This window comes from Saccostrea echinata, unplaced genomic scaffold, assembly GCF_033153115.1.
Source record: "Saccostrea echinata isolate AGI-Se365-2 ecotype Australia unplaced genomic scaffold, CSIRO_AGI_Sech_v1 ptg000001l, whole genome shotgun sequence".
Taxonomy (NCBI): domain Eukaryota; kingdom Metazoa; phylum Mollusca; class Bivalvia; order Ostreida; family Ostreidae; genus Saccostrea; species Saccostrea echinata.
In genome coordinates, this window is record NW_026889750.1 from 44,198,431 (window position 1) to 44,225,000 (window position 26,570).

A 26,570-nucleotide genomic window follows, 5' to 3' on the forward strand; every position below is an offset into this window, starting at 1 on the left:
ACCTCTAAATAATACCTGATAAAGGCCAAAACACAAAATATTTTTATCCTGGTGACATTGTCCAAGTAATACCATGTCAAGGTCATGATAAACCCCTGGTCATGTCCATCTCTGTGTCAAATATAAGCAGCAGCCAATGTTCTCCCCCAAAGTTATGCTCATGGCATGGCAATCCCTCATCAACACTTGTCATGTAGACACACAGATAAACAGACAGACAAGGCAAACCCTATATTCCATGCCACCTTTATTTGCAGAGGTAATATAACACTAAAAAGGTAACACTTTTATCAGTTCAAGATTAAATTTTATTTCTCAAAGTTAAGAAAATGTTTCATGCATTATTTCATACACAAGACAATTAAATGTGAACGTTCTTGATATTGATAAAACATTACATCTTAGGGATTATTGTTTTCCATTTTTTGTAAATAATAAAACAACACATAAGAAAAGATTTGCTGAAAATAAGTGTCATTGAAGAAAAGATATTTAATTTGCATTCTTTCTTTTTCATTTAATTATAAAGTCTAATTTGATTCATGGTCTATAAATATGCAAGTCTCTGATAAGACTGTAGCTCGACTGGTTTGAGCCTGTAATTGATTCAATTAAAATCCTAACAAAACTGTAGAAGGAGTAACATTTTGAAAGAATTTTACAGATAATTCTACTAATAACCATGACAACACCATTCAATGAAATCAAAAACTGATAAAACAGAATTGTGGGTTTTGATGCAATCTACTAGTGAAATTATTAAATTCAAATCGAACAAAACTGTAGAACTAGTATTGGAAACAATTTCACAGATTATTATAATTTTTGTAACCATGGCAATTTCATTCATTGAAATCAAGAACCATAGTCAGAATTGTGTATCTTGATGCAGACTACATATGTACTGAGTTTTATTTAAATGAGACAAAAACTGTAGGAGAAGTAGCATTTTGAAAATTGTTCACACAGAGAGAAACAGACAGACAGACTACACAGACAGGGAAAAGACAAAGGACACAAAGGACACCTTGCCATCACATAAGCTCTTCTGGTCTATGACCAGTAGAGCTAAAAACCAGAGGTGCCACAGTCACATTGTACTTGCATGCAGCAAGTGTTTGATTTTAACCCCCAATGGGGAGATATAATACACTGTAACATTTTTCATAACCTACCCATTAGATATGTAACATAACTGTCTTTTTAAACTATAAGTATTTCTAACGTGCATTTGTAATATACTTTTAAAATATAGGCAATATATGCCATACTCATAACATCTTTACACTAATGCACTTCAAACCACACCCCAGGGACAATTGATGCAGATAATTATCATGGGGTATATACTCTCATAATATTTCAATCATGTTCACTTAACTTTTAACAAAAAAAAGTTACACATAAGACATTATAATATCATAATGCTGACAATATCATTATAAAATGAATAAAAAAACAACCATAAGGTCACACCTCAGGGACAAATGATGCAGACAGGAAGCAGAGAGTGCATACAGGTATCTACATCTTAGTTAACTCAGGTGATCAAAAAATTAGTCCAAGGAATTTATTTAATTTTTCAGGAGTAACTGTTCCAGTTTATAAAGTTTATCACAGAATCATGTTTGACTGCATGACAAAAATCCTAACTTTGTTAACTCATTTACGTCTCAGCATATGTTGCACTTTACTCTTTATCTGATGAATATTTCTATCAGCAAGAAATTTGTATTTGTTTTTTACTTTCAGTGCTTCTGCATTTCTTGGTATGTTTTTATCTTTAAAGTTCTTATTAAATTCAAATCTAAGGACATTCTCCTCATCCACAGTCCATTTTTTTCTCTTTGATGGTAAAGTGGTGCATGATGGTTCTTCCGACGATTCATTATCAGATGGGACATAATCCTCGTCTTCCTCATAAGAATCTGTAAATCAATTATAAATGGAGTTCAGTGAATAAAATAATACACTTGCAAGTTAAAACAGGTATATGAGGAGAATTGTTTATATCCTCTATCAAGAGTTTTATTGAAAAGCATGTGAAATGGGATAAATTGAAAGTACTAATTGCCTTGAAACTTCCCTCACATAAAATTTATCCCCTTGGATAAATTATTTCTCAACATAATCAGAAACACACTCATTCATACCTTGATCTATTTCTGCATTGAAAGCAACTTTTCTCTTCCTGTTTACATGTTGGTTTCTTAAAAAAAAAGAAAAAGATTTTCAGAGAAGATATTCTTTTTATATATACATACATATCTGCACTATACAAATCTTTCTTTCACTGATGAAGATTTCAATATCGATATATCAAATAAGAAAAAGCATCACTTCTTTTGAATATTTCAAAAGACATGGAGCACATCTGCCAATGTATATTTAATTAAAAACAAGATGTGTTTGTGAAACACCGATGCCCCCGTATGGCAGCTTATGGTGAAGGTTAAAGTTTCTCAAACGCAAGTCAAAATCCAGGCCAAAAGATAAAAAATGTTAAATTTGAAAGCCCTAGCTGCAACTGTTCAAAAGTTATGGTGAAGGTTAAAGTTTTTTAAAAGTAAGTAAAACATCAAGTCAAGGTCAAAGTTGGTGGTATCCAAAGGAAGGTCTTGTCACAAGGATTACATATGTGAAGTATGAAAGCCCTAGCACCAATCATTCAAAAACTATGCCCAAGGTTAAAGTTTTTCAAAAGTAGGTCAAACTCCTATGTCAAGGTCAAAGGGTCAAAGTGGTTGGTATCCAAAGGAAGGTCTTGTCACAAGGATTACATATGTGAAGTATGAAAGCCCTAGCGTCAACCATTCAAAAGTTATGGTCAAGGATAAAGTTTTTGAGTAAGTCAAACTCCTAGGTCAAGGTCAAAAGGTCAAAGTGGTTGGTATCCAAAGGAAGGTCTTGTTACAAGGATTACATATGTGAAGTATGAAAGCCCTAGCTCTAACAGTTCAAAAGTTATGGTCAAGGTCAAAGTTTTTCAAAAGTAGGTCAAACTCCTAGGTCAAGGTCAAAGAGGTTGATATCCAGAGGAAGGTCTTGTCACAAGGAATACACATGTGAAGTCTGAAACCCCAGGCACCAACTGTTCAAAAGTTATGGCCAAGGTTAAAGTTTTTCAAAAGTAGGTCAAACTCCAAGATCAAGGTCAAAAGGTCAAAGTTGTTGGTATCCAAAGGAAGGCCTTGTCACAAAGAATAGACATGTGAAGTTTGAAACCCCAAGCACCAACTGTTCAGAAGTTATGGCCAAGGTTAAAGTTTTTCAAAAGCGGGTCAAACTCCAAGGTCAAGGTCAAATATGATGGTACCCAAAGAAAGGTCTTCTCACAAGGAATACACAAGTGAAATATGAAAGTCATAGCTCCAACCAATCAAAAGTTATGGGCAAGGTTAAAGTTGACAACAGACAGACAGACAAACAGACAAACAGACAGACAGGACAAAAACAATATACCCCCGGGATCTTTCGATCCGGGGGGATAAAAATAATTAAATGGACCTTGTTTGAAAAAAAATTAGCATTTAATGCAAATTTGTTCAAAAAGAAAACAAAATTAATAGTCGTTTTTATCCCCCATAATCAAAGATTCTGGGGCATATATTTTTAGCCTGTCCATCTGTCTGTTTGTCTGCAAAAACTTTGGCCATAACTTTTAAATGGTTGGAGCTATGGCTTTCATATTTTACATGTGTATTCCTTGTGGCAATACCTTTCATTGGTTATCAACATATTTGACCTATTGACCTTGATGTTTGCACATTACAAAATCATTAACCTTGGCTATTACTTTTGAACATTTGGTATTAGGGTTTTCATATTCTACATGTGTATTCCTTTGTGATAAGTCCTTTTCTAGAGTACAAATATTTTTTACCTCTTGACCTTGGAGTTTGACCCACTTGACAAAAATTTTAACCTTGGCCATAACTTTTGAACATTTGGTGCTAGTTCATATCTAACAGGTGTATTCCTTGTATCAAATCCTTCCCTTGGATACCAACAATTTATACACTTTGACCTTGGAGTTTGACTTACTTTCAAAAAGCTTTACCCTTGGCAATAATTTTTGAACAATTGGTGCTAGGGATTTCATATTTCACATGTGTTTTCTTTGTGACAAGATCTTCCCTTGGGTACCAACAATTTTGATTTGTGTACCTTAACCTTGGGAGTTCAACTTGCATTTGTGGAACCTTTGCCACTAGCTGCCATATGTCAGTGTTTCACAAACACACCTTGTTTTTTTTAAACCCTGTTGTAGAAATTACATCAATACAGCATAGTTGGGAAATGCATAAGTTGCCTTAACAGACTGACATTTACATTTGCTATCCAGGATAGAGCAACTGTGAGAGTAACTTAATCCTCTGCAAATATGACAATATTCTTTAAACCAGATGCTGATTTTACACAATTTTATTTAAAATATATACTATCAATTCTCAGAAAATCTGTCGATATTGTATCAAAATATTTTAAATCGATGATACATTGATATCAATCCATCAATGACAGTTCTACTGATGAGCAAATGACAAAAGGTTACTGCTCATACTATGAGGGGTGTCCCAATAAATCGTGTACTTTTGAGACATATTTATTTTTCTTACATTATACTGAAATACTTTTAGATAAGCATGTATATCTAAATTTTTACACTACAAGAGAGAGTCAAATTTTATTGTTGCACATAAAATTTACTGATTTGAGTATAATTTAAACCTGAGTACAAGGGTATGGCACAAGTCCCTGACACATTAAAGCAGATTGGTAATGTGTTACCTATCCTCTTAGCCAGTTTTCCAAATATTACACAGACTAAAAAAGTGATATTTTTAAGTCTCTGTGTCAAATTTTAGACATGTAGCATAATTTAAATTGGAATGTTTTGTATTTTAGGTTCAAAGGTACAAACCCCCATTTCAAACTAGGTACATGTAAATGTACTTCCAAATTGATGACTTGTGAAAGAAAGAAGTCAAAAAAGATATTGCAAGAATATAAAATAAGCTACTTACTGGTATGAAAGTCCAGCATCCTGGTCTTCTACTTTATGTGCACCAGTGCTTATTTTCTGTGTCTTGGGAATCGGGATAGGCCCTTTAATATTGACAAATAAAGCAAAAAAATTAATGAAAGTAAATGACTGAATGATACAACTGTTATGTCAAATTTTCTGATAATTGTTAACTAAACTATACAAATATTTAAATTCTATTGTGTCCGCTTTGATGTTCAGAAATAGGCAACCTTGGGATGGCTGTTGCTGCTCCATGCACCTGCAATTACTCTGTATTTCAATCTGTATTGTGTCACAGTGTCAGTGACAAGTATAATAAATATATTTTCAAACTTACCACAAAGCTCAGCATCAAGAATGTCTTCTTCATTTACCCCAGAATCAATCAATTCCCCATCTTCCCCATCTTCCAAGGGTAGTACTAATTCTGAAAAAAAAAAATCGACATCATATTAAGGTGTCCCAATACAATATATAGTCATTCCTAATATAACAGAAATTCAAACATGTGGATTTAAGTCATGAAAACTATGTGTAGTTTTAAAAAAGATTTAACAATACTGCAGATATTTAATCTTCATTTATAAATGATATGAATATTCTGGCATCTTTCATACCACACTAACCATGACACACTGACCATGAATGGTTCAAGGTAATTATTAATGACACTGTCTATGCAAGAACTACTTTTGTGGGAAGTATGAAGTTAAGTGTTGCAAAGCAAACATAAATTTCAGGCCTGGAAACAATCTTCCTATGGAAGGATGGACAGACAATTGAATGGACAGATGAACAAGAGGAATCCTTTACACCCCACCTATTAGGGCAAGGGTGTAATAAATAATGAATCTTGATGCCTGCCTAACCATACTTTATCAATATAAGAGCTTAGAACAATTGTTTGCAACAGTTCCATTTTAATTACAGATGCCACAAACTTTCATATATTGATATAACTTAAGTTTCTAATTTATAGGAAACTGACACTAACCTGTTACATCTATGTCAGACAATTTCTTTCCTGCAAATTTTCGTAGTTGCCCCTCATCTGCAGCCATCATGAGACTTCCTACTTTTGCTATCTCGACTGTGGCGTCATGCTGCCTGTAATGTTGCTTGTGAGTATTAATGTTATGTGCCAAATGTCTTGAAACCCATTCAAGCTCGTGGTCTTCCAGATCCAGTATCTGGCACACTGTTGCTAGGTACTTTCTAAGTCTACTAGATGAAATCAGATATGGTTGCTCACAACCAGCCTCTTTTGCCAGCCTGTTCATGGATGTCCAGGGGTCTATATGGTTACTTGAACTTGTTGGGCTGGCAAACACGAAGGGGTTCGATGAGGAGATTCCGCACCCCTCTCTGTGTTTCATGAGACAATCTAATGCAATAATCATGGTTTCAGTGAGCAGAACTGGGCATCTTTTGTTTTGTTTTCCTTGTGTTTCCACCATATGTAGTCTGAAACAAACCAAGTTAATGAACTACACTGCTCACTTTATTCACCTTGTTCTTAAATGTACATTCTAAATGATCAACTTGCCCCTCCCTAGAGGCCTGGACCCCTTACACAGGGGAAACAAATTTTTATATAGAAATTGGGTGCCTAATGCATTTTTTAGCAAGAATAAAGAAAGTGTAAAATTTATCCAAAATTTAATAATTTTTTTTTATTCAGATCAGATCATGATACAGTATATAACTGTTATACAGGTAAAAGGGGAAAAGATTCCAAATTTTTTGCTTTATTTAGTTAAAAGTTTTATGTTCTGTAGGCAAACTAGACATTTGTTTAAAAAGTAACATTTTTAAAACAATATAATATGGTCTTTTTGTTCTTTCCTCAAATATTAAAAGCGTAAAAGATTTAGTTAAACTAATTAAAAATTGGAGACAGGAGACAGAGACCAGGAAATCTGAAATTTTCTGAAAAAAATCATCCTCTAGTTTAAATACAATGCTTCATCAAAATATCTTTCATGAGCCACATAAGTTAAGGCCAAGAATAAACAAGAGGCCCATGGGCCACATCACTCACCTGAGCACATTAGCTAGACAAAAGCGGGGGTCATGATTTGAACAAAAATTGATGTTGACACATTACTTCTCATGATATTGGCTTTGAATTAAAGGTACCCCCATGAAATTTCTCTTCCAAAGAAAGATATTGCCACATTTTACTATAATACAGTTTAAGTTTGAGTGTATATCTGTATTTACAAAGTATTTAAAACAATAATAATATACACCCAATACCTATTGTCCCTAAAATTTATCTTGTTTTACATAATAAAAAAAAACACTTGTCAGTAAATTAGAGACAATGAATCAGAATGTGATTGACCCATTCTCACAAACTGGATGATCTGTTTAAAGAAGTAAGTGTGCTGCAAGTGAATCTACTATTTTCATATACTAGTATTCTAAAGATAATTTTGCATTGTGATTGTGTTGGGTTTGCAGGGGGGGGGGGGGGGGATGCTTCTAATGTGATAATTATTATTCAAGATGAATATTGCAATGTTTGAAATAATAAAATTTGTCACTATCAAATCGTAGCAACTCCTATTCTTGCGAACTATCAGTGTTAGCTTCAACTTGTCCACTGACAATAGTCTGTCTGTCGCATCGATTTGATACATGTAGCATACTCGTGGTCCATGTTTTCTGCATATTCTAATCAACAGAAATGTCGTTTATATTATATCTTTATTACCTTATCGTCTTTCTGTCAACCAAAATTTATTTCCAGCCTTCTCTTTTTAATTAATTTCTCGTTAAACTGTACAAGCAATGTTCGTAAGTTTGTTGATGCAACTGGCTTATAGCAAAATCGTTACTGGATATTTAAAATGCAGGGTTGGCCAGGAAATACCAGTGGTGGGAATTACCGGTGGTAAATACCGGTATTTCCCGTCCCGGTAAATACTACAAATTTTCTCTAAACTGGGAAATACTGGGAAATACAAAATTTAAGATTTTTATTTCTTTAATTCATTTAATCTCGGGCAAAATTCAGATATAAAATGAACATAAAAACAGAAGATGAATAAAATTAAATATGTCTCAAACTGCAATTTAACCTACTTAGTACAAATCACTACTCCAGGTCCACTACACATATAAAGCATTCTGTAGCAGAACATGTTTCCCTGATTGTATTTTAAGAACAAAACTGAAGTTTTCTAATTCAAGTTTCATTTCAGTAATTAAGTAAAATTATAAAGTTTATTTATTAATTATAGATCCAAGAATACAATAAACTTGTCTTAATCCTTCTATAAACACTGTATTTTTAAAATCAATCATGTTGTTTTAACAAAATGATTCTGGACAGTTCTGTGATCCTGTAAAAAGTGTTTTGAGAGATAATTACACCTTGAGTAGATCTGAAAAGCTTCTTCTTAGGTTTGATATTTACACTATATTCTACACTTAACAATTTTCTTAGGTCCTTCTTGTTACACAAAAAATCCAAATGGGATCAAGCATGAAACAAATGACACTTGTGACTGGGATATGAGTATACTGTGATATGATTAATTAAAATAAAGTACTAGGAAACCAGAAATTCTTATATCAGGGACAGTGATACCTGCAGGTAGATATCTTAATTAGTTAATAAGGTGTACTGTACATATTGGATGGCAATATAACTTATGTTAGTCACACCTAAGGTCTGTAATATAAAGCAGATGTATAGTTCCAAACAAATATGATTAAAATTATAAAACATGAAGGTATCTCTTATTTCCCGGGAAATACCAGTAATTCCTGGGAATTACCAGTATTTCCCACTGTCCTGGTAAATATGAGTATTTCCCACTTTTTTGCCAACCCTGTTAAAACGCCAAGTAAAAGTCAAACCAATATAGTTAAAAAATCACATCTTGGAAATAAGAAGTGTAGATCTGTTCATTAGTGACGTAGTGTGAGTATTGGTCTACTTTAATACATGTATAATAACATTTAAGGAGGCTGGGGGTCAACAAATTAACCATAAATTAACCACCAGATTTAACTTAATTTTTTAGATATGATATCTTAAGCTGTCAACTATCATTTGGCAAAGAAAAATTTCAAAAATTTTAGTTTTAAAATTTGATCATTTTCTATATCTTCATATGGAGCTCTTCTTCTAAAGGAGATCAATATAGTCTAAAAATGGCCACAACCCCCCAGCCTCTTTAAAGTGCATCTATCCAGGCTTAAAATAATATGTTTGATGTCAATTTTATACACTGAATTCCTTTCCATTTCTTATTCATAAATTTCTGCTCGTACAGTTGAGTTTGTACTTGCATATAAGCTAGGCTTATCATATTTGGCAGATAGGTGAAATATAATATAAGATAATGTGTCACACACCATACAGACCCACATATGACTTTGCCCTTAAGGTCAAATTACAATATTTTTGTATGTCTTTTTACCCCACAAGGAACCCATGGGAAGCCCAAGTGAACATGATATGGTTATAATTTACATGCTTAACTACATTAAATGAGCATCTATCCATGTTTAAAATGGCATTTGATGAAAATTTATTGTTTTGAATTCCATTTTCTGTTCATTGAGTGACTGAGAACTAATCTACCCACTTAATTTATGTGCAAATTGACTAAAAGAAACTGATTAATATGATTTGACTATATTAAATTATTTTACAAACTATCAGTTCTCAAAAATTTACGTTTTAATACTTAATTAAAATAAAATAATAATGCTGAGTAACGTATTTTACCTATCTTAAACCTGACTGAATAACGATCCCAACCCAAAAATGAACTGAACCGAACGTGGATGGAGATTTTGCATCGTGTATCAAACCAAGTAAAAATACCACGGTTAATCGATACTGCGGTGAACCGTTTCACTCCTGGGCATTTAGTCAACAGCAAATCAATCATAGAAACATTATTTATGAGCATAATGAGATGGAAAGACTATGGCCTAACTAGCATAGGGGTGAATCAAATTGCCACTCTGCCACACCCTCGGTCATCTTAATAGGCATTAGCAAATCGTAATGCAATGTACAAAACTAGATTTACAAATCACTAATTGACACATTGCAAGTCTTAAAATTACAAGTGCCGCATTAACAATTCTTGCATTAGATTTTACATTTTAAATAGTTGCAATAAGATTCTGACATTTCCTCACCATTATTTTGAGAGTCTGAATGACCAAGAACAAGAGCATTCCATTTTAGATTTTTTTATTGCAAAAGTGTAATGTCAATACTCATTTTGGTGGAATTTTAGAGGCAAAGACGTAATCCTTTATGTTTTCCTAGTTTTAGTTTTGCAATGATACTCTATTCTCCAAATAAACCTGTAATTGTACAGATCTCTGAACAAAGCAAGGTTGAAGGTTTCTTTTTAAAATAATTTATTGACTCTAAGTCTAGGTGTTGAAGCACTGGTATCCTAAATGCAGTCAAATCAAACTAATTTCAATTTACATGCTTAAAGAAGCATTAGGTTAATTTCTAGCAAATCACATATTACAGAGTTTCATTTCTATGTTAATACAAATTGTACATAATGGCTGTATGTCGATTTCTCTATGTTGCTATAAGCAATGTGAGAATAAACTGAATTGAAAATTGAACAGACTTTATTTACTGCACATATCACCATGATCACTCAATAGCTTTCTAATCAATGGCCTGTTACTCTTTTAAAACCCATAATACAGAGTTTGAAATTAACAGTCGCCCACTCGCAATTTGCGACTAATGTTCCATGTGGGCGACTTAAAATTACGTTCAAGTTGCCCACATAGCATAAGAAAATTTACGATGATAAATATTTGTTTTTCAATTTTGTCTGAATGTTTTGTATTTTTCTCTTGAAAAATTTCGTAATCAGTAAAGTGCTTTATAATTATCCGTAAGAAGTACTTATACATAAAGTGTCTAAGTGATTGTGTTGGGCACAATGTGGCATCGACAGGTTATTGAGCCCAAGAAACCAAAAAGTACTGTTGTTTTTTGTGAATGAAAACGTGCCATGTGCTCTATTTATGATATTGAATGATCATATCAATCTTCATAAACAGAAGAGTTCCACTTCAAATTTAGATAAGTTGTGCGTAATGTTACAACGGATAGAAAAGAAACACGAAGCACATGATAAAAAAAAAAAATGGAAAATGGGGTTTTTGTTTTTATATTCAGTAGAAGGTGTTATAATCTGTGGGCGAATAAATTTTGATGTGGGCCCCAGAATGCAAGGTTCAGTAGCCCACATGGCTATCAAGGATTACAGGTTAGTTTAAAACCCTGATAATACATGTATTACTATTAGTTTCTTACGTATGTTGTTTGTATCATTAATTATTACATCGTGAAGAACCGAAACACTCTAAGAACCACTATTATTCAACTTCTTGTATTCATAGAAGGACGCCTTACTTTAACTCCCAAGTTAATCGTTCATTAATTTAGGCAAAATATTTCAAAGCATAAAATTGATTTTCTTTGCATAATAGCATAATTTTATGGTAAAAATCAGAAGAATTACAACAAAAGCGGAATGGTAGGCAGCTTTACGTGTTTATTTTGCGAAAAGAGCAACTGAAACTGGGAGAAAAAAGCGGTAATTTTTGACAGGGGAAAGGGGTAAGGGCTGACATTCAGACCTAAATTGGGTTTAGAAAAATCACTGCATGGTGCATATGAAGTGGGAACCCTAGTTAGCAGTAATCTGTGGATTTTATTTATCCTGTTCCCAAGATAAAATATTACAAATTTCAAGGGAAGAAGGAGACTTCCATAACATAGGATACTTTGTGCCAAATTTGGCTGAAAGTACTCAGCATTTCTTGAGTCAAAGATGAAGATGCAAAATTTTTAGGTCATATATACATTTAAATATATATAATATATATAAACTGATACAGAGAGCAAGACAGATGCAGAAAACAGTAGTTGGACAGAAAAGCACAACTTAGCCCGTGGCATTTAAATGACTCAATAATTGAGCTAAAAACACCTAAATTCTTTTGTAAAATAATGCCCATTTTTTTTTTAGAAAAGAAACAATAATAGGCTATACCCTCAGAATACACGAGTCAAAAAAAATTCATACCTCTTCAGTAAGATCTTCTCCATTGGCTTCAGACCACTTGCTATTTCTTCATTCATGGTTTCTTCCCAGTTTTGACGGTTTTCATAACTAGCACACAGAAGTTTAGAAACTTCACTACTTCGCCGTTTGTTAAAAAGGATAATTCTAGTCATAGCTGCTCCAGCTAACTTTTTCCAGAGGGTAGCATTTTCTCCTTCCTTTTCCAAATCTTTTGTCAATTCACTTATTTGTTCATCCAGGTGGTTTTTTAATAATACAAGGTCACTGGTTACAGGGAGTGCCAAAGGCTTATTAAATTTATTTGTCTGCAGAGTAGCTAAAGCTACAGATGATACTGCAGGTGCCCAGTCTGAGCTATGAATTTCCAAATATCCATCACATTCTTTCTTCATTGTTTCATCCATTTTTCTTATGGCATTGCCTCTTCTGATTTCTGCAACCTTCACTAAATTATGTCCAAGATTTAACGCCAGAGACGGAGTAGAAAATACAGATATTTTCTGCTCATTCTGATGGTAACCAGCCAAGTCTTGGACTGCTTTAACAACTGTATCAAAGTGCTTTGGAGTGATATAACAATGTAGATCATTCTCTTTATTCAACAACTCATTTATTTTGGTTTTTAATCGGGCCAGTTGTCTCATTCTTTGTGAAACATAGTTTGTTCTTCTGGGTCCCAACTGCTTTATTAGCACTTGTCCAAACTGTATGATTAATGGGTCGTCAACAAGAGCACTGTACACCTCGTCTTGGCGCATTTTTAACAAAACAGTTTCTTTCAGTTCTTCTGATACACAGACTCTGAAATCTTCCTTTTCTGCACAGAAGTCTATACCCCCTGCAAGTAAAAGCCTGGATCTTGCGATGATGCCTCGTTGGTCTTTTAATTTGGTGTTCTTAAAAGAGCATTTTCCTGTATGCCTCCACAGTTCCTTTTTAGAGAAAAATCCATAACAATGAATGCATGGTAAGTAATCCAATGATGTCAGGGTTTCTTTGCTTGGTCTTCTGCACACTATTAAATCTCCACTTCCTTCCTTGAGCACTTCTATGTTGTATTTAAAATTTCCTAGATTTTTAAGTTTATCAAACAACCTGTCTCTTTCACGCTTTGAATTTTTGGCACAGGCCTGAGCAACCATAAGTTCATGTTTGTGCCCATTTTCTAGATGCTTCTGAATCCTGTGGTTGAACACTTTACCACAAAAATAACAGCATAGCTTTTTGTTATATGGTCTCCTCCCATTGATTTTCCGAATTCTTTTGACTTTGACTGCAAGAAGAAAAGATAAAAATTCAAATGACCTTCTGATTTTTATTATTTGCATAATTTACTTTTGCAATTGTCCACATTTAATAAAAACACCAAGTAGTGAAATTACTTTTGCAAGGATTTAATTTTTGGCACTTTTTGTGAAGGTATAAGATTCATCATCAATGTTTTATATCACTGTAAATAAACCTATTTCCTGAACCTCTTTGATTTTTGCATGTAACTTTGATGGTCACATTTGCATAAATTGGGAAAATAACTGGGAAGAAAGGCACTTTTTCTAATCAAGAATGGGTCCAAATTTTGGACTTAAATACTTCATATCACTATTACTTAACTTAGCGGAACTTTTGTGCACTGAAGGTAGGAACTGTCCTTTAGATGGGGACAGTATGCTGTTGCATACACAGCAAGATTTAGTGACTGTAGATATTCAAGGATACAAGAAAAAAGTCCTGGTGAAATATCTTGCTTAACATTCAGTGAACCATGCTATTAAAATTCAAGAGGAGCTAGTCCTCTGTATTACATTTTAGTTGACACTTTTCTCTAAGCCAAATCAAATTCAATCAAATTCTATCATTTCTTTGTGATAATCATCACTTTTGCAGCTGTTTTGGAAGTCGATAAAATACTAAACATTCAAAATTAGACTACTTACTATCTGAAGTGCACCCTGGGCAAATACATTGTTCTTTCAGCATACTTATTGTTCGAATCTGTTTATCGTCAATAGCCTAAACAATTTTATGCCTCAGAAATCTCATGAGATTAAGAGCAGCAGTAAGTTATAGATAAGTGGGAGTTATCACGACACTATGTATTGGATGGATTGACAGGCCTAATTTTTGTGATCTTGCATGCAGCCATTCCAGATAAAAGTCATTTTTTATCAACTTATCAGAAGACATGGCAGCTAAGTAAAATTCTTTTCAATCCAAAAAATAACAACACTTCATAGAACCTCTTTAGGAACATTCATGCCAACTTTAGTGACCTGGCATGCAGCAATTCTAGAAATTTTCAAATGTATAATTTAAATAATAAAGGACCCCGACAATGAGAGATGATGGTTGTCAAGTGATGTCAATAACTGACAATGGTCTTTGACGAAATAAGCTAAAAATCTAAATACATGTATTTTTTCCAAATCTTGTCAAAATGTCAATATATTCTTTTTTAACTCCAAACATATGATATAAAAAGCATACCTTTATTGTTCACTAAACGATGAAAGGGCTTTCCTGAAATGTATAATGTAAATAAATAAATATGCAATGACAAGGTAACAGAACGAGAGAACAACAAACCATTGCTAAGTTGAAAAGTGGACAATATAATTAACTGATATGCTCTTATACCAAAAGGACAACATACTGACATATTCAAAGGCCTTGATGTATTGACATTTTGATAGATCCACCTACTAAAGGACTAGTTAACTATTGTAACATGAGCAAAGACATTGAAAATATGTTAAATTTCACATCTTTGCTAGCCAAGGGTTTCGGATACGCTACTCTCCTCATAAGCCCTTGGCATAAAGTGTTAAAAAAATTGGGTTTTTTTTCTCAAGTTGTGATTGGAGTTGATCGACATCGCTCGACCAATCAGCAATTGTTTTTTGAAAATGATGATATTTACATTTGGGATATATCTTTTCTCTTCAATATCGGGAATGGAAAACTCAAGTAAATAACGATCCATCAGATAACATGCCATTCTATGAATAGCTATATAGTGTCACCCAATATCTTAGCTACGTGCAAAACATGTGATTAAGAATCAATACTGAAGATGTAGATTAGCATTTTAATTTGTTTAAATAGCAAATTAACATAACTCAATACCTTCTTGTTAATTCTTCTTTAAAAGCATTATTTTTTTAAATACACTTTTTATTTCTGTCAATGACGCAATCTGCGTACCTGGTAAGAATCGCGATCACCAGTCTTTTGTCAGCACCGTATGCCAAGGGTTCATGAGGAGAGTAGCATATCTGAAACTCTTGGCTAGCGAAGATGTAAATTTCAATGCAAATGCAAACATTCATTTAATCATTGAAAGGTTATTTTTTTACTAATCTGCATTACCCACAAACAAACTGAACTAGTAAACTGACAGTCACCCAGGGCCCTGCAGTAAGTGCAGATTAATAATTTCAGCTTTTGACTTGACCTCTGACCCATGATCACAAAACTATGTGTCTTCTTCTAATTCTTCCTCTATCTTTGCAGTGAATATAAGTCCAATGGTTGACAAGTACTTGTCTAATGAGTAAACATGTCAAATACTGTAAAATCACATATTTTTGGGAGGCAAATTTTTGAAGTTTGAGAAAAAAATAATTAATATGTGGGGATTTGATTTCATGGCTGGAGAAGTGTTGAGTAATAATGCATATTAAATTTTACATTTCGTAGTGGTCATGAATTTGTGGGTCTCTCCATACCTTGAAAACAACAAAAATTAAATCCCTGCGAAAATTAGTGATTTCATAGTAAGCATTTTAAAAAACTGACATATAACTTGACATTGATTTAGTGACCCTGAAATTTATATGTTCTTCCTTATTTTCACCATACTCTATGCATGTAGTGAATATGAAGTCTGGTTGAAAAAAACATAAGTTAACATATCACAGAAGTTTTGACAGGCATATTAACAAATACACAATACAAGTTTTGACCTTGATTACTGATCTTAGTCTTCCTTTTACCATCTTCTACCTATTAAGTGAATACAAAGTCAGTTGCTCAAAAGGTACTCATTATCATGTCTCATAAGTGTTGACAGACACATCAATAATCTAGATATTAGAACTTGACCTCTAACCTAGTGACTCCATATCTCTATAGGTGTCTTTAACAACTTTCTATCTATGTAGTGATCACAAAGTTAACAGAATACAATGTACTTGACTTATATTGTCACACAAAAATATTTTTGCAGGCATATCTAGGATCTTGACTTTAGATCTTGACCTTTGACCTAACAACCTTATAATCTATGTTTTATCCTTTACCCATTTTCTATCTGTAATGAACACGAAGTCAATTGGTTGAAAGCTACTCCAGTTATTGTTTCAAGTGAGTGCTGAGTGATGTGGAAATCTTGATTATCGGCCTTGTGACCCCAAAATATAATGATGACTGCCTTTCATGGTGGGAAGGAGACATAATCATATCAAACTACTACAGTAACTGTAATAAACAGACACATACCAGCATCAGCCAAGTCCTCAACATCCGAAAATGCAGCATCTGAGTCCTCCTTAAACATTAAAAATACACAATTACTATAGTTACTGCAGCTAAAACATAACCGAAATGAAAGATCCAATTTATATAATACAAGAATATAAGTAACATATTAATTTTACTGATTTCTTTTTCTATCATTATTTTTTTAAGAATTTATTCTACCGTAATATACACATGTATAAAAAAGCTTAATCTAACTGTTCCTAGAAAGACCACATCAACAAGGAACTCTAAACTGTTTACCTTGGTATAGATAAGTTCATTTCCACATGCTCTCACAAACTGACCAGTAATGGGACATAATATATAACTGTCAGATTCCTAAAAATTATGAATTAAAATTTAGATACACTACATATAAAGGTATATAGAATACTGTTTTAATTTTTTTTTCCAAGTATGACAGTATTATACACGTTTTGAAGAAGCCAACAATGGAAATCCTGTACAGACAATTACTATTTGACAATTCTTATTATGCAAATGGAAATTAGTATTTTATTGACATTCACAACAATTTAACAATTATCCCTAGTATATAGCAATTGGAATGGCAGAAGGATGTATTTCTTTTTACAACAAAAATATGAGTGTAACATGAGTAAAGGTGGAAGGTTAAGGTCATCTAACTTAAGTATGATCAAAGAAATTTTGCCAGAATGCCACTGTGTATAAGTTACTTACAAACATAACTCATGGTGTTTGAAAAAATGATGAAATTTATATACTCTGACAAAGTGATTCATAAACCATGAACATGCATATATACTTAAGTCATCAAATGTATGCAAAACAGTGAACAGCAAACAGAATCATAAATGTATACATACTGACTGACAAACCATAAAGAAACACTCATAATTGTATTCACAATCATCTATATCATATATTTATACTTATACTAATCAAAAAAACATAATCAGACACATTTGCATTTTAAAAAAATCCAAATCCAGTAATTGACTTTCTATAAACATGATGATGACCTAGTGATCAACAATCCATAAACACATGCATAACTGAACTACCCTAACAGGACTTCAAAAATGTTAGAACAATCTACAACAGTGACCCACAATCCATGAACAGACACAAATATGTATATATGACAGTGACCCAAAACCATGAGCATTCACATATATATATGAATAATATGTATGCATATACGAAATGTCTAAACTCAGAAACACAAAAAAAGTCATGAACTACAGGAAAAATGTTAGAACAAACAATCTACAACAGTGACCCACAATCCATGAACAGACACAAATATGTATATATGACAGTGACCCAAAACCATGAGCATTCACATATATATATATGAATAATATGTATGCATATACAAAATGTCTAAACTCAGAAACACAAAAAAAAGTCATGAACTACAGGAAAAATGTAAGAAAAAACAATCTACAACAGTGACCCACAATCCATGAACAAACAATCTACAACAGTGACCCATAATCCATGAACAGACAAGCCGTGAAGTAACACCAACTAAAACAAAGCAATACAAACACTCATTTTTCATAGACACAGTGATTATATGGAACCAACTTGACAAAGACACAGTGTGCGGAAAATCTGTCGAGGCCTTCAAGACCGCCCTCGCCAAGATTTGTCAATAACATCGATAGCGCCTCTCTCCCGTCGTATAAAAGCCAGTATTGGTTACCACGACATACCATATACAGATACAGATATATACACAAATGTCTACAACCAAAGACACAAAAAGTCATGAACAAACTAAAGGAAAAATATTAGAACACATAATCTATGACTGTGACCCACAATCCATGAACAGACACAAAAATGTATATATGACAGTGACCCAAAACCATGAGCATTCAAATATATATGTATGAATATATACACAAATGTCTAAACTCAAAGACACAAAAAGTCATGAACAAACTACAGGAAAAATATTAGAACACATAATCTATGACAGTGACCCACAATCCATGAACAGACACAAAAATGTATATATGACAGTGACCCAAAACCATGAGCATTCACATATATGTATGCATATACAAAATGTCTAAACTCAGAGACACGAAAGTCATGAACTACAGGAAAAATGTTAGAAAAAACAATCTACAACAGTGACCCACAATCCATGAACAGACACAAACATGTATATATGACAGTGAACCAAAAACCATGAGCATTCACATATATCTGTATGCATATACACAAATGTTTAAACTAGGGATGTCAACGAGTATCGAATACTAAAAATGGTACTTGGTTTGTTTTCTTATGTTTTCTTATTTCAAAGTACATATTTTTATCAAAAACTTATCAAAAAATAACTTAAATATGCATATGGTAATTAGCTTGTCGTCATCTACACCTGTAAAACACATGTTATCGCCTGTGGTTGTATATATACGGTAATTATATAATGACCAATCATCTGGTACACAGCATTTTTAACACTTATTGTGGTCCTTAATTTTTGGATGGCTTCAATGATTGTTTTCAGTAAACAATAATAGTATGGTCTATTATCTTCTTAAATTATTTAATATACACATGTACGGCAGCGAAGTCAGACATGAATAAAAATGCCGCTACCCACTTCAAAAGTGAAGAAATATTTAGAAATAACTAAAGATTTTAAAAATGTTGAAAGTCAGTTTGCATACAAAGTTTAGTGGGAAACAACCAACATATGAAATAATAGTAGACTAGCGATCCCAACAATGTCCTTTCCTTCCCTTTCGCTAGTCTAACATCACAAACCTGCGTAACAGATCGTCTTCTTTTTTTTGCGTTGATGAAATAGGTCCTAAACAAGAACTGTAAACCATTTGTAATTTTTGATGTATGAATTGTGTCTTTTGTGTTTATCTGATAAATAAATTTGGTACCAAAAAATCATTTCCCTTTGACTCAGTTGTTTACATACATTTATAAACATGATAAAAACAGCTTTTGGATTTAACAGAGCTTAACCAGGCTCAAGAAAATTAACACACCTGTATTTTCATTTTTACCGAGTACCCGGGTACTCGATCTGAAAAACATCTGAGTAACCGATTATCAAAATTTGACCGATTTGACATCCCTAGTCTAAACCCAACGTTACACACACAAATCATAAACTACAGATAAATACTGTAAAATGTTATTACAATAACAGTGATCCACAATCAGACATATGTACAGGTTTATATGAAAGTGACCCACAAACTATGAACAGCTATGGGTCAACCACTAAACCAATATATGATTGATTCCTATCTCTCTGATTGGCTGAGATCTAACAATGTAAAACAAAAAAATATGTTGTTTTAACCTGCATGTGACCTCCCAGGTGAATATAAGGATTTATTTTCTCTACATTAGTCTAAAAATAGATCCAGAAATAGTTTTGGAAATATTTTCCTTGCACTGGACTTCCACTCAAGTGAACATAACATTAAGGAAAATATTATTTGGGGTGGGGGTGGTTGCGCAGGGTGTGGGGGGTGCAGGGAACCTCACCCAAAACACTTTTTTCTAAACATAAATGTTCACTTTTAATTTAGACTGAAAGGTTGATCCCACAATAATGGACCTTATTCCCCCCGGACCCCCACCCTAATACAAAATTTGAAGTTAAAATAATTTTCTTTTAGTGGGGGTTAGTCAAAGATTTTTTTTCAGCTGTCTTTTTTCCCTCATAATGCTCCCTCCTTTTCAAAATCTATCCTGTATAAAAGAGCCTGACATTTCCTTTTTTCATAGCAACTTAAGTCAATTAAAAATATTCCAAATGAATACAACTAGTAATTAACCCTGCTTCTCTTATCGTGTTTTGTATGGACTTCAACAAATGTAAACAAGTAAGATGGCATGTACTGCTTAATGAGTTGTATCATTTAATCACTGAATCATATAATAAAACAATTATTGCTGTTTTTTCGGTCAATACGATGATTTATCCACATTCAAAGTACAATATTCACCTGAAGGGAAAAAAAACAGCAATAATTGTGTAATGTTTGTCTCCTGGAGAATGTAAATACACAATTCAAGCTTTGATAACTTCAATAGTATTTTTCACTTTATACTGCAGAGTATACAAAAGCTTAATTTTGATCGGGATTGAGTTCCATAAATATTAATGCTTATAATAATATAATAATATATAATAATAATAATAATAATATAATACTGAAAAGGACAAGCATGAAAAATACGATCTGTATCTAGCAATTTGAAAATGATTTTCCTTCTTATTAAGCAGGCATCATGGAATTTCACAGAATGTTGCATATTGCATAACAAACTTTAACCAACTATGCATTGCAATGTTCATTATAGTGTACCAGCAACATTTATTGACAATTAGAAAGGGATCAAAAAACTTTTTTGAGACAGTCTTGTGACCTTTTGTTTGGGGAATTTTATGAAAAAAATGTATGAAATTGGGAAGTTATATTTTGGTAGAAGGCTAACTGCTCATGATAATCATACAAACAATATGCCTGCTAGATGTTCAGGAGTAAGGAAGAAACTTTTTGTAGATCACATAAATCTTTATGGTTTTGGACCCATCCCTCAGCCCCCATGGATGCAGGGATCATAAAATTAACAATTTTTGTTTTTCTTTATCAAAAGATGCCAAATACTCAAATTGGTTGAAAATGGTTCAGCCATTTCATAGAAAAAGATGTCATTGTCAGAGAGATCCTATAACATCTCAAGGATAAAGACTGATTAAAAAGTTGTGACAAAATATAAGTGGAACAACAAAGAAATAAGTAACACATTACCTTCACTGATGATAGTTCCTTCCAGACAATGCTGATGCTACTATCATTAGAATCTTCTACATAATATTCTGAAAAAAAAAAATATGTAGAACAATCAGTTTTCAGATGGGATCCTCTCAAGGAGAGATCATGGATCTACACTATGTGGTACATGCAAAACTGAATTCTTTTCAATTGAAATCCTTAAGTCATGTGTTATTAAAAATTTCCATACTTCAAAATAAAAATAATACCAATATTAGTCTTTGGAATCTGTGGGTCATGTACATGTGCTGCAACAGGGTTTTCATCATCCTGTGGAATGTGTGGTATATGTTCATTTGTTGCAACAAGGTCTTCATCCTTCTGCAGAACATGTTCATGTGCTGTAACTGAATCCTCATCAGTTTCCACCTCCAGACGGTTCTCTGTAATATATTCAAACAAGAATTTATTGGACTTAAGAGTTTAGTTTACAAGTTGTGTTTGTAAGAGTCTTCATACAATTCTAAGTATAGTAACAAATACCTGTGCTAGGCTGTGCAAGATATGATGCAACATGGTCCTTGTCATTCTGTGGAACATGTTCATGTGCTGTAACAGGATCTTCATCAGTTTCCACCTCCAGACGGTTCTCTGTAATATATTCAAACAAGAATTTATTGGACTTAAGAGTTCAGTTTACAAGTTGTGTATTGTAAGAGTCTTCATACAATTCTAAGTATAGTAACAAATACCTGTGCTAGGCTGTGCAAGATATGATGCAACAAGGTCCTTGTCATTCTGTGGAACATGTTCATGTGCTGTAACTGGATCCTCTTCAAGTGATCCATCAGTTTCCACCTCCAGACGGTTCTCTGTAATATATTCAAACAAGAATTTATTGGACTTAAGAGTTTAGTTTACAAGTTGTGTATTGTAAGAGTCTTCATACAATTCTAAGTATAGTAACAAATACCTGTGCTAGGCTGTGCAAGATACGCTGCAACATGGTCCTTGTCATTCTGTGGAACATGTTCATGTGCTGTAACGGGATCTTCATCACTTTCCACCTCCAGACGGTTCTCTGTAATATATTCAAACAAGAATTTATTGGACTTAAGAGTTTAGTTTACAAGTTGTGTATTGTAAGAGTCTTCATACAATTCTAAGTATAGTAACAAATACCTGTGCTAGGCTGTGCAAGATATGCTGCAACAAGGTCCTTGTCATTCTGTGGAACATGTTCTTGTGCTGTAACTGGATCCTCTTCAAGTGATCCATCAGTTTCCACCTCCAGACGGTTCTCTGTAATATATTCAAACAAGAATTTATTGGACTTAAGAGTTTAGTTTACAAGTTGTGTATTGTAAGAGTCTTCATACAATTCTAAGTATAGTAACAAATACCTGTGCTAGGCTGTGCAAGATATGCTGCAACAAGGTCCTTGTCATTCTGTGGAACATGTTCTTGTGCTGTAACTGGATCCTCTTCAAGTGATCCATCAGTTTCCACCTCCAGACGGTTCTCTGTAATATATTCAAACAAGAATTTATTGGACTTAAGAGTTTAGTTTACAAGTTGTGTATTGTAAGAGTCTTCATACAATTCTAAGTATAGTAACAAATACCTGTGCTAGGCTGTGCAAGATATGATGCAACATGGTCCTTGTCATTCTGTGGAACATGTTCATGTGCTGTAACGGGATCTTCATCACTTTCCACCTCCAGACGGTTCTCTGTAATATATTCAAACAAGAATTTATTGGACTTAAGAGTTTAGTTTACAAGTTGTGTATTGTAAGAGTCTTCATACAATTCTAAGTATAGTAACAAATACCTGTGCTAGGCTGTGCAAGATATGATGCAACATGGTCCTTGTCATTCTGTGGAACATGTTCATGTGCTGTAACGGGATCTTCATCACTTTCCACCTCCAGACGGTTCTCTGTAATATATTCAAACAAGAATTTATTGGACTTAAGAGTTTAGTTTACAAGTTGTGCAAGTGTTTTCCTACAATTCTGAATATATTAACAAATACTTATGATAGGCTATGCAAGATATGATGCAAAAATTACAATTCTAAATTGCTCTCTGTACTGCATGCAGGAGAGAATTCATTGTGATTTTCGTTTGTATTGGTAAACCATTTGATTTTAAAAACATTCACTGACAGAGGTACTTACCTTTTTTACTTTTCAACTCAAATGGGTCATCATCATCTGCATCATTATCAAGCTCTGTAATAATTTTAAGCAAAATTAGTCAAAAGTTTGTATAAAACATACTTCTGGTAAAGTATCAGTGCTGCATCGTATGTTTGCTAAAGTATCAGTGCTGCATAGTATGTTCACTCTGAATTTTGGAAACATGGTGTGTTTATACTAGGGATGTCTAAATGTGTAAATTTTCTGGTCAATTATTCAGTAGCTTTCGTCAAAGAATATTGGATTATTGTAGGCGAACATTTTTCCGTGTGGGATTAAATTACGCTATGAATGCAGTCACAAATTTTGACTGTTCATCATAATCAATTACTTCTATCTTCTGAAATAACTTGTGTACACGTGTCAGCATAATATCAAAATGAAGATAAATAATGTTGCTTTTTTACTCGAGAAAAAATCTCTGATTGCACAAAGCCTTGGACAAGGGTTTCTGTTTGAACTGACTTTGAAATTGACCAGCTACCCCACGCAAATGCACTTCTGTGTTGATAAAAGTGTAGACTGTAGTTGTGATTTCAGACTGCATTTCCGATCCCCCCTCTTTTTAAATCGCAAATGAATCTGATCTGCATACCACTCAGGAAATTTATTCTTCATATATTTTTTTTATTTCATTATATCCAGCAAAATCAAAGCTGGTGGAACATACCACATATGTATGTTTTCCAAGTCTTTTGATCATTGTGCTCATGAAGCTGATGTTCTTTGGAAGCATCAAATATGCACAGGACAGGCATATTCAAGTGACACAATGGTAATTTATCTCTCATATTTTCAATATATTAGGGTACTGTATTTTTTTGTAATGTTTACTTATGAATACATGTAATTTTCTACTCGGGGATTAAACAGATTTTGTGATTCCATGGAATTATGACCCTGTGGAAAAAAGTATGTTTACAGTATTCAAACTTTTTATTTACATACTACCACTGTTACAGTAATGTTCCCAGTTTAATGAATAAAATATATTGGCCAAATTAATTTACCGATGCATATACATGCGTGCAAAGTTCTACATTATACGAGGGCTGTTCGGAAATTATTGAGACATTCTGTATATTTTCCTTTCTAATGAACGTCTTTCGGTGAAAATTTGCACATACGTTTAACAAACATTAAGAATTCATAAAAGCAAGAAATATTTTACAAATATTAAATTTCTTTTCTTGAACTGTATATAAATGTGTCAATGGTAGGGGTACCCGGCGCAGTCACAAAATCAGATAATGAAAATATGTAACACCAATGTTCAACATGTGGACCCATAATAAGAACGAAAATAATTCAATTTATGTATATAATTTTTTAATTTTATTTTGACTTCATCTTGTGCAAGTTTGTTAGAATTCTGATCAGAAATATGGAGATCATTAAAAAAATTAAGCACGGTAAAGAAATCTGATAACGACGACAAAATGGATTTTGACGTCAAGGCAGAGCAGCAAGAGATCTAAAATTTTGTGTAGCACTATGTAAAACTCCTTTCCAGACTGACCAACCTGCTAAAACAATAATGAGAAAAAAACACGTCTAAGGGTTTGTTCCATGTATTTCATTGGTATATATTTTTTTCTAACCTATAATTCAACTACAGTAAAATCAAAAGCTCCGGACGACCACCAATTTTTACCATAACGAAATTAATAACGTTGACCTGCATTGCATATATCAGCACTGCATGATGCTAAGTCATCCTGTGTAAATGATGCATGAAAAATTTACAATAGAAAAGCAACAGCACACATTTTCTAAAGAATCGTTTAAGAAAAGAGACAGTTTGATTTTTGTAGGGTATATAATTATGCTAACAAAGAAAGAAGAGTAAACGCTTCCCGAACGTTTCACACGCAAAATCATCTCCGGGTGACGTGAAGTTAAAATGACGTAGCGATGCTGCTCCAGGTCAATAGACATATGCATGTTTATTATTTCACCAGAACTTATCTAATTATCCTTTAAATTAGAAATTTTGTATAATTCTTTCATTCGTTCGATATAAAATGTTGACGAATTTTCCTGAAATTATCTCTGCCCTTTATGGAGTTAAAGTCATTGTCTCAATAATTTTCGAACAGCCCTCGTACATGTAATGAAAGCTATTTCAATGCATGTTGTCAATAATGAGTAGAAATTTAAAATGCTATTGATGTTTCTTTACATAAAATAAATTAAAATATCATACTTTCATGTAAATTAGTTGAATCTGATTTGTTGAGAAACATTTGTTAAAAAACCCTTTTACCCCCTGAATGATGAAACCACACCCTCCAGTGCAGCAACAGTCAAACATTGCTTCATGAGGAGTGATATTCAAAAAAAAATATTGATGTGCAGAATTTATGCACACGTGGTACAGTTTTATATTTATTCAGTATAATATAAATAAATAAATATAGCATGTAGTTGAGGGCAACATAAAAAAATTTTCAGCACTCGAAAACCCTTGTAAAATTGCTAAACACTTGATTTTGGCGGCATTTTAAGCTTTTTAAAAAGACAAAATGGATCCGATTGAATTCAGAAGAAAGACACTGAGTAAGCTTCATGAAGAAAATGGTGGATCAAATGTATGCATATAATTCAGTCAAATTAACTGGTATATGTGCAACTTTTTGACTGTTCAAATTAAAAAAAGAAGTCAAACATCTATGGTATCAAAGAACAAGAGGCCCATGGGCCACATCGCTCACCTGAGCACATTGGCTAGGCAAAAGCACAAATCAGTTCAGTATTGAAAAGATTACCGGGGGGGGGGGGGGGGGGGGGGGGGGGGGGGGGCTTGACAAACTACCTGATGATGCTTCCATGTCAATATAACAAATGGCTTTGTTGTACTTGAGAAGATTTTTAAAAAAATTTCCGATATATTCCTTTGTAAAAATTTGATCCCCCATTGTGGCTTCACCCTATCCAAGGGGTCATCATTTGAACAAACTTGAATC

At 33.3% G+C, this 26,570-nt stretch overlaps 2 protein-coding genes across 2 annotated transcripts in view; both read right to left on the bottom strand.

Moving 5' to 3' along the window:
* Window positions 1-337: 337 nt before the first annotated feature.
* On the bottom strand, window positions 338-12,827 carry LOC133179888 (uncharacterized). The gene is made up of 6 exons (XM_061314573.1): window positions 12,130-12,827; window positions 6,024-6,493; window positions 5,367-5,456; window positions 5,028-5,109; window positions 2,154-2,209; window positions 338-1,928 (listed from the first exon to the last, which is right to left on the bottom strand). Exons 1-6 carry the CDS (start codon window positions 12,771-12,773, stop codon window positions 1,663-1,665), a joined length of 1,608 nt encoding a protein of 535 aa, XP_061170557.1. The 5' UTR covers window positions 12,774-12,827; the 3' UTR covers window positions 338-1,662.
* The window catches only part of LOC133197714 (uncharacterized), a 22,744-nt gene continuing 8,991 nt past the window's right edge, over window positions 12,818-26,570 (bottom strand). Inside the window, exons 3-17 of the mRNA XM_061333893.1 lie at window positions 23,584-23,637; window positions 23,235-23,342; window positions 23,026-23,133; window positions 22,805-22,924; window positions 22,584-22,703; window positions 22,375-22,482; window positions 22,154-22,273; window positions 21,945-22,052; window positions 21,671-21,844; window positions 21,438-21,505; window positions 16,909-16,986; window positions 16,627-16,675; window positions 14,614-14,646; window positions 12,858-13,402; window positions 12,818-12,823 (exon numbers count right to left, since the gene is read on the bottom strand). Coding sequence (XP_061189877.1) covers window positions 12,818-12,823; window positions 12,858-13,402; window positions 14,614-14,646; window positions 16,627-16,675; window positions 16,909-16,986; window positions 21,438-21,505; window positions 21,671-21,844; window positions 21,945-22,052; window positions 22,154-22,273; window positions 22,375-22,482; window positions 22,584-22,703; window positions 22,805-22,924; window positions 23,026-23,133; window positions 23,235-23,342; window positions 23,584-23,637 — 1,799 coding nt within the window. The remainder of the gene's footprint in view (window positions 12,824-12,857; window positions 13,403-14,613; window positions 14,647-16,626; window positions 16,676-16,908; window positions 16,987-21,437; window positions 21,506-21,670; window positions 21,845-21,944; window positions 22,053-22,153; window positions 22,274-22,374; window positions 22,483-22,583; window positions 22,704-22,804; window positions 22,925-23,025; window positions 23,134-23,234; window positions 23,343-23,583; window positions 23,638-26,570) is intronic.